This window comes from Phycodurus eques, chromosome 3 (assembly GCF_024500275.1).
Source record: "Phycodurus eques isolate BA_2022a chromosome 3, UOR_Pequ_1.1, whole genome shotgun sequence".
Classification (NCBI taxonomy): domain Eukaryota; kingdom Metazoa; phylum Chordata; class Actinopteri; order Syngnathiformes; family Syngnathidae; genus Phycodurus; species Phycodurus eques.
This window is the reverse complement of record NC_084527.1, coordinates 17,218,554-17,233,158: the sequence shown is the minus strand read 5'-3', so window position 1 is coordinate 17,233,158 and position 14,605 is coordinate 17,218,554. Positions and strand designations below refer to the sequence as shown.

Here is a 14,605-nt window from a genome sequence, read left to right as displayed (position 1 = left end):
CTCCTGCCCGATGATAGCTGGGATAGGCTCCAGCACGCCCGCGACCCTTGTGAGGATAAGCGGCTCAGAAAATGGATGGATGGATGAATTAAATCATTTTTGGGAAGAGAATTTAAACTCTGTTTTTGTCCAAATACTTCTGAATCTAAATCGTCTGCAAGTTTCACTTACAGTGTTTAGACTAATTTGAAGAAAACTCAAACACAACACTTTCACAGATATCTTTTTATTTGTCAAACTGAACTGAGTTTTTGAGTTGAAGCATCTTTTTTTTCTTTTTACTGTACATAACATCTGGTGTCCCTCTGCCGGCTTGAACCTGACCAGCATTCATTTTAATTACATTTTCTAAATCGACACTTAGGCCGAGCACATAAAATGACGTAGACTTACAAAGACAAGATGAGTTTCTCTTTGTTTTCTCCAACGTGAGACGCACTTGCACAACACTCAAGACAATTGATGGTAAAAACAAAGTCAAACCTGTATGAAATACAACAAGATAATGTACCGGTGGACATTGTTATTCTATACAGTTCAAACTCATCGTGAATCTGCCCACTCTTGTGCTCACAGGCGACAACGACCAGATGCCAGATGAAGGGATTTGGCAGTAAATAACAGTTCTCCAAGTAAAGGTAGGATTAAGATTTTATTTGTCTACGCGATTCTCATGTCCATGAATGTAAACAATTTCATGAATTAGTCATCGACAACATAGTTTTTCTGTGTAACTACTGTACTGTATTTTTATAACAGTTTGTACAGATAAAAACACCTGTGTGTAATGTTTTTTTCTTTTTGGGACAAAGAGTTGGTTCTCTAAATTTGAATAAAAAGTGAATGAAACAACTGCCACCATTTAGTGAGCTTGGAACATTAAATTAAATCATTAATGTTCTCTTAAATACATATTTAATTCCCATTTCAGGCTCTACTGTAGTCTCTGATTGGATGTATTGCATTTGTACAATATGAAATAGCTGGATAAATTCCTTAAAGTTCATCAGTAACATGACACAAGAGAGCTCTTTCCCTTCAACTTCCCTCTAAGCGTAAGACATTTTGAACAAATAGTCCAATAAATAGACCACAATAGTAATCTGACACCATTGTGAAGAACACCCAATTAGTCGGATGCCTTTACACCATTGTACTATATAACCATAACCATATAAGCAACCATAACCAGAATATTCTGAATGTGATTGCTATGACGATATCTTACTTGCTTTGCCCTGTTTCCACAGCACGGTACATATTCGTTGACAGGAATTAATGCTTTTCCACTGGCAAAAACAAGTAGTACTATTTCTACCTCATCAGTGGGGGTTCCGAGCAGGTCAAGCCCATACCATATGGCTAATGGAAACCAGTGCTGATTGTTCATTGATCGAGCAGATTCGTTATTGCCACACTGAGGATTAATGCCAATAAGAAAACAGACCCCCATTCTCCTCCATTGTTATTGTTTGTTAGCATATCTTGTTCCAACTGAAGTATTCAACGCGGCATGGATTTTGCACTTTCCAACGTTAACTGTTAAACTCAGAAAATCGAGGCAGCAGCAGCAGCAGCAGCAGCCGGGTACAGTTGAGCTGAGTTAAGACAAGCTGGTACCAGTGTGCCGTGGAAACACTGACAAATATGCCAAGAACCAAAAAACATCTGGTCAAGATTGTAATTGCATTCCCAGTAAGAATTCAATATCCCATTGAGTTGAAGACACAATCCTTCATTGTGTTAAAGTATGCAAGAATGTTTGTTGAAGGGTTACCATGGTTACTGCACGTGTGTTGGATCATTGCTTGTTTTTGTATATAATTCATTGCGGATAGCAGCTCTCTTTTCAAAAACAAGAGACAGTTGTCAATTTAAAGGTAATATAAATAAATGGTAAACGGTTCAGTTGTGGACTTAAACATTGAGGTTAAACAATAATGCACAGATAGTGGCCCAAAAGTATAAATTTGTGGGTTTTAAGACTGACATATATCCTGAGCTTTTTAATAAATTCATTTTACATATTGACACAACTCACTGAACATAGATTTCTAAAATGTGAAAAAAATGCAACAAAAATAATCTGAGTAAATACTAAATGCATAAACGGTCAACACAAATCTATAAAATAATCGGAATGAATACATATGAATGCTGAGACATGTCAACATCTGTGTCAATACCAATGAATGAATCGTCATGAATATTTATCAACTCCACGAAGCTTTTTCAGAACAATTTAAAAACGAATGGAAAAGATTTGTAAGTTTTCGCGATTACGTTCACGGCTGGATGTTTTGACTGATTTGTCGTATTAAGCAGTCTTTTTATTCACGCACCATGCAATTTTCTACTGTTTTACATATAATACAAGAGCATTAATAGTGTTTTGGTTGCTGGAGTAATAATGCAAGTGTCCATTAGAGTGAAAGCAGGGCCTGTCAAAATCAAAGTAAAAACATGTTTAACAATATGACTTGTGTGTGTGTGTGTGTATGTGCATGTCTGTGTGTTTGTCTGTTTGTGAGGGTACTAATGCATCATGACCGACACATATTTAGTTTAAAAAGTGACTTTTTACAATAATTTATATGGCAAATCCCGAGTGAGACCCCAGCCTCAGAGAGCCCAACCCCCCCAACCCAGAACCCACTTATGTATATTACAGTTCTCAAGAACAATAAAAAGGCAAGAATCACGCTGTGAAGAAAAAAAAATATACATAAGAAAGAAAACTTGAGCATTAAATTATTGTACAAATAATAAACTAAAAATGGCAACTCTTCACAAATTCTGAAAAAAAAATCTACTGGAAATCAATTTCTTTTTTGTTTTTACAGGTTGCACAGTTTTCTTTTTTTCGTTTTTTCCACTACTGAATGACATTTGCCAGTATATCGTTGAGATGGTAGAGAAGGAGAAACAAAGGGGGTAAGGACATCACTCCTCCATAGTGCAGCCGAGTACTTCTGCACGCAAAGTGATCCTGCCGTACCACGACCACGGAAGGATCCGGATGACCCGAGCGTAGATGGGTGGATCGATCACATTCTTTCTGTGTGTGTCGTTGTCAAAGTTCCCCTGAAAGACCTGCAAACACAGAACCACAAAAAGAACATGAACCTAAAAGACTGCCTGTACCTTCACTGAACTCAAAGACGTTTGTTTCTGCTATTACATACAGTGGGAATAGAAAGTTTTCAGACCACCTTCAATTTTTCACTTTTTGTTATATTGCAGCCATGTAAGAGCAAATGAGAATCAGGAGGTCAAAGGAACTGCCTGAAGACCTCAGAGACAGAATTGTGGCAAGGCACAGATCTGGCCAAGGTTACAAAAAATATTCTGCTGCACTTTAGGTTCCTAAGAGCACAGTAGCCTCCATAATCCTTAAATAGAACACGTTTGGGACGATCAGAACCCTTCCTAGAGCTGGCCGTCCGGCCAAACTGAGCAATTGGGGGAGAAGAGCCTTGGTTAGAGAGGTAAAGATGAACCCAAAGATCACTGTGGCTGAGCTCCAGAGATGCAGTTGGGAGATGGTAGAAAGTTCTAGAAAGACAACCATCACTGCAGCCCTCCACCAGTCGGGGCTTTATGGCAGAGTAGCTCGAAGCAAGCCTCTCCTCAGTGCAAGACACATGAAATCCCGCATGGAGTTTGGTAAAAAACACCTGAAGGACTCCAAGATAGTGAGAAATAAGATTCTCTGGTCTGATGAGACCAAGATAGAAATTGTTGGCCTTAATTCTAAGTGGCATGTGTGGAGAAAATCAGGCACTGCTCATCACCTGTCCAATACAGTCCCAACAGTGAAGCATGGTGGTGGCAGCATCATGCTGTGGGGGTGTTTTTCAGCTGTAGGGACAGGACGACTGGTTGCAATCGAAGGAAAGATGAATGCAGCCAAGTACAGGGATATCCTGGACAAAAACCTTATCCAGAGTGCTCAGAACCTCAGACTGGGCCGAAGGTTCACCTTCAAAAAAGACAATGACCCCAAGCACACAGCTAAAATACCGAAGGAGTGGCTTCAGAACAACTCCATGACTGTTCTTGAATGGCCCAGCCAGAGCCCTGACCTAAACCCAATTGAGCATATTTAATAAATCTGCAAAAGTTCCAACAATTCAGTTTTTTTTGTCTTCTGTAAACATGGAGTGCTGTGTGTACATTCATGTGGAAAAAAATGAATTTAAAGGATTTTAGCAAATGGCTGCAATATAAAAAAGACTGAGGCGGGGGGGGCGGGGAGCGACCCTATTGAGGATAAGTGGTACAGAAAATGGATGGATGGATGTCTGGAAAGATGAATCATTTTGACCCACCTCTTCCCGTTGCCAATTGGTTTTCCGGGCCAAAAAAGTTCAATCCGAAAGTGAAACAATAAAACAGGCTTCATTTTTGTAAGTTAAAAAAATAAAATAAAATAAATAAAAAATCGACCAAGCAACAGCTCGTAACTAAAAAAACACAACATGTTGGGGCACTCGTAAGTCAAGGTACCACTGTACAAGGGAACCTTAAACGTTAAGCACAATCCACACTGGGGTGCTGCGTTGACCTACAATTTATTCGGGAAGAAATAATCTGTTCCCGGGTCAACTTGTCACGATCATGAAACCATCAACTGTGCAGGGAGAGTTAAAGTCAAGACCACATTGTTTTTTTTTTTTAAATGTTCTTATATTAAAGTGCAGTGTTAATGTAAAAATGCAGTTATCACCATCTTACTCTGTGTTTAATAAGGGTACCCGCTCATACTGTCCATTGCCACACCGGACAAGAGCTGTGAGTGACAATGCTCCATTTATGCACGGATCGCTGCGATTACGCATCGTCCTCTTCCAGGAGCCGCTTTGATTGGCGGCGAATGAAGTCGGCTGTGTACACGCCCACAGTGGCACAGCCCGCCCACTCTCAGATCCGCCGGGCTGTCCTGGACTATGAAATTACCAACACCGCTCTAACTGGGCCCTGGAGTACAGTTGTGCCGTCCGCTGCGCCAGATTTATGCCGTTTATGAAAATAGGGCCCTGTGTGTCATTCTAGTCAATTTTAATTCAGCAATTCAAAGGATCATCTAGTTTTTTTTTTCTATCCTCAGAAATGAAACAAACTTTTTGGTGCCTGCCAAAAATGTTTCGGAAGCTCTATTCCTCTATTATTTGCTTGGCACTGTAAAATATATACATGTAATCAACAACAAAAATGTATAATCAACATAACACTTTGTGCCGCATGCTGATAGGAGTTGTCATCAAATGTACACTGCAGTGGAGGCGCTGAACTATTCAGGCAACAAATGGAGGCTAAATTAAGGCTGATAATTAATTTATGAATCACTTTGCTTGCAATAAACCTTTAAACAACAGTACAGGGCCCAACAAATGGCTACAAACAGGCAGGATGCAGCATTGGATTCATAAGTGTTTAATTGACAGTAGAATGGAGTTTATTAAGAGGAAATTAATCTACGGGGGTAGCTTCACTGAAGGATATGATCATTTCAATTAAAAATATATGATTATGGCTGTGTAATTTGAATGTAATGGGACTCGCTGTTGTGCAAAATGGAAAAATCAGCGGTCCAAATCCAAACAAATGGATGAAGAATGGGACATTAAACTAGTCATTTTCCCATATTTTTTTGCAGTGCTTTTTTGTACGAAAATGTTACCATAGGGACTTCTCTGAACAAGATAATCCTGAACAAATTGCAGCAGTAGAGAATACGGTCCTACTGTATAATTGTGGTGCTCATTTAAAAAAATAACAACAGTACATTAGTCTCCTAAATTAAGTCTTATACCTCTTTTGTTATTTTAGTATAGCGTACGTCTGTTACTGTACATTTCAAGGGTCTCTGGTTTGTGTAAACCTCTATGGCAATAATTTACAATTGGATGATAGAAACGTTTTACTCATTGTGTTCGGATTTGATTAATTGCACAAATTGATGATAGAAAAACTTTTTGCCTGTAGTACACCAAGATTCCTTCTGTCGATTGCCTCAACCACACAGCAGAATTTAATTACTGCTCTGGGCGCATAGCATATCACCTTTGTGCAACCTTCAGTGATAAAGAGAAAAAATGTTATTGCAACAGATCCCACATTAAGTGTGATTCTGACAAGAAATTATTTGCTTAAAGAAAAATACTGACCCGTCAAGCCCATTAACCAAACTACATCTTAATTAATCTGCCTTTATTATCCATCGCTGTCTGGATTTATGTTAGGCAAATGGATGGTGAGAAAATTACCACTTTCCTAAACTCCCAGTGTTGTTTATTGTAGTTGAAGCAATAACTTAAAAGTGCAAGTGAAAACCCGAAAGAAGGATTACAGCATTTCTTGACCCCATAACATATTATAGTCGCAAACGTGATAAGCCAAGTCACTTCCTCCTCTTTGTGACTTGATGTCATTCTTCATTTGTCCTCTTTGATGTTGTTATGTACTGCCATATTTTAGTGTGTTTGCAACTTTGTGTTTTGATCATGTGACAGTTGGATTCTTTGGTTATTCTTCCCATACATGTGATATTTAAAAAAAATAGTATCTGTCACTTTTATTCTCCATTCTGTTTCATCATGTTGCTCCTCCAGTGAAATCTTTTCTCTTATGTGTCAGTCTTATCTGTGCCGTTAGACAAGGTTTGTAGCTGTAGACAGGCAAAGTATGTTATATCACAGATGCAGCATTTCAGCCCTTTTCCAGTGCTCTCTGCCACAATTTTAGTACCACATTTCCACCTTCTCAGAAACTTAGCTTTAATGATACATTGCTAATGAAATAGTTTGTCAATCCAGAACTAGACTGATTGGTCTATTGGTACCAGAAGGGGTGACTGATGGTTGTGATTTATACTTCATACTTATTATTAGCTCAGAATTTGCATCTTCATGTGAATTATGAAATGTTCCTAATGGGGCTGCATATCCGCACACTAGGTATCTTTAATCAGCCTGAGGGGAAGACTGAATTTAATCCTTAATTGCAAACCAATTTGCAATCTCTTCTCCGGGGATCTGCAATCTCGAGTAATCAGGACTCGGTGGATGATTTAAATATAGACACAATAGTGCAACTCGAAACTCTTGCTCAAAACTGACCGTGGAGGTGCCAACTACGCTCTCAACTTTTGATTGTGGTGGCTGGTATAGTGGTAGCCTCACACTGCCAGACCTTGTGTGTCTTGGGAAATCCGACATTGTCTGCGATTTAAACCTGCTGATCAGGTCAAGATTCCAGGTCACCCACATTTGTCTGCTCTTTGCCCTAATCACCCTTGAGAGATTCAGCCGTGTTCTCACTGAAACATCAAGACGACGCACTCAATTGTGTGGCCACAGTTAACAATTTCTTCTCAAAAACTGATATTAATTACTGATACAGATTTTTTCTCAAACTACCAGAAAAGTGGCAAAAATGTTAATTTGCATTTGTATTTACAGCAACCGCATTTTGTTACCTAATGAGATCTAATTAACCTCGTGCCACCTGAGTGAAACAGTGTGACACATAAATCAATAACTTGGTCTTGATTGATCCAACAAGCAATGGTGTAAATATTGACAGTGAGGTATTACAATACCTCATCAAATGGTTGCACCACAGTGAGGAGTGTGATTCTTGGTAAGAATTGGAACAGACTGCAGCAACATCAAACTACCAAAACTCCCATTTAGTTCTACCAACCTTAAATGCCATAAATATTTCAAGAATCCAATAATCGCATCCACCTTAATGGCTTGGTGGCAAATTTTAGTATCGACAGGATTTCAATTAGCTCCCAGTATGGTCGCCCCAATCTGGCATAATCCAGATTTCGAAATTAATAAAATACCCCTTCATTTTAGTACATGGGAACAATATGGAATTAACCACCTACAACAACTATTTAACAATAATGTTTTTAGGACACGTGATGAACTGTTCCAAGAATTCCAAATAACAGCCGGAAACTTTCTTCAATACAATAAATTAAAAGCAGCAATAAAAAAAAGAATACCAACACTCCAGAGCACCCTCGAACTGCCCGAGTTTGTCAAGCAAATAATGAAGCTTCACCGCAAAGTAAAAGAAATCTCTCAAAAGTTTATAAATTAATTTCATGGACTAAATCAATGCACTTACCAATCACCAAATGGGAAGAAGACCTCTCCATGTCTGCTGACCGTAGCTACTGGATGCAGATTTGTAACAATACGTTTAGAATAACAAAAAACACAAATCTACAGCTTATACAATATAAAGTGCTCCATAGAACACACTTTACTCAGTACACTATGCATAAAATGGGCTTCTCTCCATCTAATATATGCGTGCAATGCACCAAAAATACCCCAGACACCTATTTTCATGCTATATGGGAATGTACACCAATTCAATGCTTTTGGCCTTCGGTTATACAAAAACTCTCGTATATTTTATATTGCAGGATTCCACTTTCCCCAACATTGTGCATACTTGGCGATTTAGGCATAATTAACCTCCCGAATAAATATTCACAATCATTACTTGTCGCATTTGCTACCGTGAAGAAAACAATTCTATTCAACTGGAAAAACAAACAAGCTATTAACATCAATCAGTGACTAAATCTTATTATAGAATATATTGCGTTAGAAAAAATATCAGCAGAAGGAAAAAATCAATTATAAAAAAATATATATATATATATATATATATATATATATATATATATATATATATATATATATATATATATACGTAGATAGCTGGTCACCTTTCCTCAACATGCTAAATCTAGACTCTTGATCCCTTTGCCTGAGTAGGGTGCCATTTGACAATAGCAAGACTATTTTCATAAGTGTGAAAGTAAACAATGGAATTCTATATTCATTGTTGTCGAGGTTGTTGTTGTTGTTTTATTATTATTATATTCATTTATTTTTCTTTTTTCTCTTTTATTTTCACACATTTTAGATCGGTTTGCATAGTGAAAAGACACATGCATGCTGTGGGGATCTTCTCCCTGTGGGGATCTTCTCCTCTTGTCCCTGTGTTTGCTGTTCCGGAATCTGTGGGGGCGGGACTTTTCTTCACTCCTTCCTGATCTCGGGCGTGGGGGGGAACTACTGGGGCAACCTCCTAGGGAGTAGTTGAGGTGTGATGGTGAATCGCCCATGTTCCGTGGGTGCTGGGGCGGTGCCGGCTGGCACCCGCCTGGGTCCCCCATTCTGGCTGCGGGAGGTGGCATTGGGTCCCTGCGGCCTTCACCGGGTGGCCAGTTGTCGGGGCGCCTCGGTGGGGCCGGCGGACCGCCCTGGGTCCCTCGGTGTGGGATGTGTCCCGTCTGCCGGGCTGCTCTCGGGTGGAACCTTGGGCCAGATCCCGCCCCACGATTGATTGGGTGGGGTCCGCAGCAGCCGCGGTGCGGCCACAGCAATTACAGCACGCTTCTGTCAGTCTTTGTGCATGTAAAACGGTATCAATTCACTTGCATGTATCCGCAGACACAGACCCCAAGGAGTCTTTCGCTGGGTGTGGGGTCACGCACTTACTGCGACTAATAACTCATGAATATGCAAATCGCTTGTGTATCCCCTCACTTATACTCTCGTCCTGTTGACTTTTAATTTAATTAATTCATTTAATTAATGCCACCACACTTCAGTTGTACAGTCGGGTTCACGACCCTTGTCCTGCATTCTTCTTCTCCTGTCCTTGTCCTGTTCTATGTTGTCCTGTCCTTCCCTCACAGGGTGTGCTTTGTCATTTTCTTGTGTCATTTCCAGCAATATCAATTCAACCAAATGCAAATTCCCTTTAATCGAAATTAGCACAATGTGTGATGAATTTTTACTTGACTGTGTATGGATAAAAATACTAGGAGTGCTGGCAATTTCACCTACAAGAGGTGAGGCTGTGTGAAAATATATCGATCACCTCTCTTTTGTGGTGGGCTGGAACAAAACAGGGTTGTCCCCAAACTGTTCCTACAAAGTTGGAAGCAGAAACAATCTCAAAAAATTTCTTGGTCCGGAAAATCTGATTGATTCATACTAGATTAAGATATGTGATCACGCAGTGTATAATTATGGAAAAGTCATGATGTGACAACATTGCTTGTAAAAAAAAAAAAAAAAAAAAAAAAAAGGCAAACAAGGTCTCCTATGGACTCTGTAAGGAGATCCTGATATGCGTGACTGACGACATCTGTATTCTGACAGAGGCTCCGCTCTAAATCTAACCGCCTTCAGCCGCTGCCACACAATAGCTGAAACCAGGAGCTGAGAAGAATACTTAGAAGCATCAAACACTGTGCCCAAACCAAACAGCCAGGCACACACACACACACACACAGAGACACACGCCCACACACACACACTATATATCGCTGTCAAGTCCACTATTGTGGTGTGGCAGGAGGAGCCACAGGAGTCCAACAGTCAAATGTGTCCTCTGGCATTAATAGCAACTTCAGCCATCAGAGGGTGGAAACACCTTGAAGAATCATCCTTGTGAAAGGTCCCCTGGCTCAGTCTCAGGACAAACTGATTGACATTCTCCACACTCCTGCTAAACAAGCCTCTCCTCTAATACAAGGCACACACACTCCGGCTGACCGTCTGTCCTTGTTACGCTGTGAAGTATATTGCCAAAACAACAAAAGGGGATGTGAATTATACAGGGAAAGAAATAGCTTTTATCTGTTTTTAAAATCTGAGTGAGATATTACTGCATATATCATGGTGAAGGTCAAAAGTGGAGAGCCCGCCAAAAAGATCAACTGGAGATGTACGTATGTAGAACACGTGATGTCCATAAATTGTTTTTAACTTGACATTCAAAGTTCTTCGCACAGAAAATCCATTCATCCATCCATTTTCTTTATTGTTCATCCTCACAAGGGTTGCGGGCTGCTGGAGCCTATCCCAGCTATCTTCGGGCGGGTGGCGGGGTACACCCTGAACTTGGATGCCAGCCAATCGCAGGGCACATAGAAACAAACAACCATTCACACTCACATTCACACTTACGGGCAATTTAGAGTCTTCAGTCAACCTACCACGCATGTTTTTGGGATGTGGGAGGAAACCGGAGTGCCGGAGAAAACCCACCCAGGCACGGGGAGAAGATGCAAACTCCACACAGGCGGGGCTGGGATTTGAACCCCAGTGAGCCAGATTTGCTAACCAGTTGTCCGCCGTGCCGGCTGCTCAGAAAATCTATTCGTAGAATTGTTTTTGTTAAGTTGGTTTCCCATTGTGCAAATATATACAGAATACTTGCATTATCTAATATTTACTTTCACACACGACTGTTTACACAGCTGTATCAATATCTCAGTATCTGAACAGTCACAGCTCCTCATGCAAATTTGTGCAAACATTTATAGTTACTCAGAATACAACTACATTAAATAAAATCTGTTTATATTATTACTTCAACCCCCACTAAAAATCCCATTGGCGGACATAGATCGAACAGAAACATTATTCTTAATATAAAGTCTGATGCGACTGATCAACCTGCAACAGCAGAAGGAACCTACGGTAAATGCCAGATTGTATGGAAATAGTAAAACCTCTAAAGCAGTGGTTCTTAAGCTTGTTTGAGGTCTACAGAACCCCACAAATTTCATATGCGCCTTCACCGAACCTTTTCTAATTGAAAAAAATAAAATGTTTTTTTTTTCAAATTCAAAAGTATATATTTTATTAGTGTACAAAATGAACCACACATCAGTTTCTCACAAATCACTGTGTTCAAAGAACACAACCAACAAAACATGAATTTCACACGAAAAAAAACAACGCAAGGAAATTTTACTGCAAATGAATGTGAATTTTGCTTTTGCCTTTCACCTTGAAAAGGGCCACTCTCATATCACTTCCACAACAAAGTCTGTTCCTTTTCTTTGTTTCAATGTCTACCATGCATGTTCGCTTGTCCAGTGAAAGCTTGCCCATATTTGGAAGTGTTTGCTTAGCGGCCTAACAGGAAGAAGCGTGGATGCTTTTTTGTTGGTCTATTGCTGTTAGCACAACAGATATGAATAGAAGACTTACCGTAATTTCTTGTGTATAATGCGCACCCATGTATAATACGCACCCCCAAAGTTGACCTTAAAATTCTGGAAAACCCTTCTGTGTATAATGCATTTTTACAATGCATGATTTTGCTTCTACCCATATGATCAAAACATGACCTATTATCTGTATTTTTGTCAAATAATTATTCTTAAGTTAAACACTTTATTTGAACACGTAATTATTTTCATTTACTTGCTCTTATTTTTAAATTCAAAGCCCTACTTCTATTTAGGAAATGAGAAAACACACAGTTGTGCTCATATGTTTGATTACCCAGGCAGAATTAGTAAGATGGGTACAATTCTTCAAAGAAAACATGAAGGGCAGGCGAAACACATTTCATTTTATTTTAATGGGATTTAAATAAACTGTCAAGCATTTCAGAAAAGCATCATCATCAAACAAAACATAACCCTAAAGAAATTAATGATGGTTGTTGTTCAGTAATCATTCGTATTAAAAAAATAAAATAAATAAAAAATAAAAAAATCACAAATTCTGCCAGGGTATGTAAACTTATGAGCACAACTGTACATATATGCAGTCATACGTATGCGTCATTTTCGAATTAAAGTGTAGGCTATACCTTTTTCATAACCTCTAGGTGGCGGTGGTGTATTCAAATGAAATTGTACATCTCTCTCGTAACCTCTAGGTGGCGGTGGCATATTGGAATGAAAGCGTACAGCTTTTTCATAACGTCTAGATGGCAGCATACATTTATAAAATGGGAAAGTTTTTATTTTATTTTCCCCTATACCTATGTATAATGCGCACCATTGTGAATGTGACAAGGTCTGGAAAAGACTCCCGATTTTCCATCGCCAGGGTGTCACTAAGCCACAAATAATCAGAAGAGGCAGTGCTTATCTGTCAGTAACACGGAGTGTGAGAAAAGTAAACAGTGCCCCACTTGCCGACAGTATGTGAAAGACAAAGGTTTTTAGTTCCGGCTGCAGCCCTCCTCCTCATATCAGCAGAGAGGCGACTGCAGCCCCCGCAGCCTCTGATGTCGAGGCCGATTGGAGGGGACATGTGTACTCTGCTGAAGGGGCGTAAACAAGATTTTCAGAACAGAACTGGTCAAGGTTGGTGGACACAACAGTCTTATCTGATCCTAAAGCAAAGAGGCAATATGACAGCCCAGGCTAGTTCAGTTTGAGGCTCGGATGAGGAGATGTTAAAGTGGAAAAGAGACTCAGACTTGTCATTTTCATCAGCTTCACACTTTTTTTTATTTTAATGCTCTTTCGCTCTATCTGAAATGTCTCCATCTTTAATGGTGTAATATATATATAATTCAAATCTTAAGTGTACACGTCATCCATGAGCATGCATTTTAAATTACAGTGTTTTTTTTAATGCAGATGGTCGGTGTACCAGGTTGAACCTTACATACCTTGTCCTTTCCTTGCTTCTCATCTTGGTATACTTTCCATCGCTCTCCATCATTACTGTATGCCAGTTTGTACGAGCCGACAAACTGTACATGACCGAAGTCTTTAGCTCCTTGGGTGATTATTCCCGTGATCTTGGTAGGCACAAGCAAGTCCACCTGTCATGTCAGAGAGTGGAAGAGAAAGAAAAAGAAGAAATCTGAAACAAGTATGCAATTGAACCAGAGTTGAACAATGCTGACAAGATTAGAAGAACATATTTTTTGCATGTCTGCATGTCTTTTTTCCACATATCCAGATAATTTATTGAATAGAGACACGGGCACGAGGCATCACTTTCATTATTCACAGATATTGAACAGCAAGGGCGAGTTCACAAGCTTGCCTAAGCAGTATAGAAATCTTATGCTGCTTCAAAGACCCAAACATTTTGATTTGGCTTCAATTTGGAATGGGTTATTATTTGTTCCATGCAGTTGATATGTTACAGTGCTTAGGCTTAGAAGTAAAAATACATGTTACTCAGTGGCAGCTAGTGGAGTTTTTACCAGTGGCGGCTTTAGAAATGTCATGCCGGCAGCTATACAAAGCAAAACAAAATTATTATAAACATTATTATTATTATGAGTCCGCGCTCTTTCACGTCAAGGTTGCTGATCCGCTGGTATGTTCTCCTCTCAAAAGGTCTTGTCTTAAGTGACTACTTTGAATTACTTAATAGCTACTCCATTTTCTAATTGTCTAAGCTACCGAAATTCTAAAGGCAAAGCTGTTAACATACGTCGACCCTCTCACCACGAAGCTGAGGTCACTTCTGACTGTCGCTGATTGACTGGAATGTGGCTCCTCACCTTGGCCCTATCTATTGCTTTGAAGAGGAGCTACTGTGCATGTCAAACCTTTAACACAAGTCAATGTGTGCCCCAGAAAGGAAGTATGTCACAAAATCAGACAACAGAGATGAACGAAACAACTTATTCATTATTAACTATATACTATTCCATCATAGGACACACAGAAGGTGCAACTCTGCATTTGATGTCGCAAGGGAAGAAGCTGACAAATGTAGAAGCGCAGAGAGAACAAGAGATACAAAGGTGTGCATTCCTTTTGCTGAATATACATAATGGTGAGGAA

The 14,605-nt window shown here is 39.6% G+C and overlaps 1 protein-coding gene across 2 annotated transcripts in view; it reads right to left on the bottom strand.

Annotated features, from left to right (window-relative positions):
* Window positions 1-213: 213 nt before the first annotated feature.
* The window catches only part of LOC133400069 (EGF-like repeat and discoidin I-like domain-containing protein 3), a 109,061-nt gene continuing 94,669 nt past the window's right edge, over window positions 214-14,605 (bottom strand). For both annotated transcript variants that reach the window (XM_061672283.1, XM_061672285.1), the window contains 2 exons: window positions 13,471-13,626; window positions 214-3,093 (listed from right to left, as the gene is read on the bottom strand). In XM_061672283.1, the coding sequence (XP_061528267.1) occupies window positions 2,944-3,093; window positions 13,471-13,626 (306 nt within the window). In that variant the 3' untranslated portion in view covers window positions 214-2,943. The remainder of the gene's footprint in view (window positions 3,094-13,470; window positions 13,627-14,605) is intronic.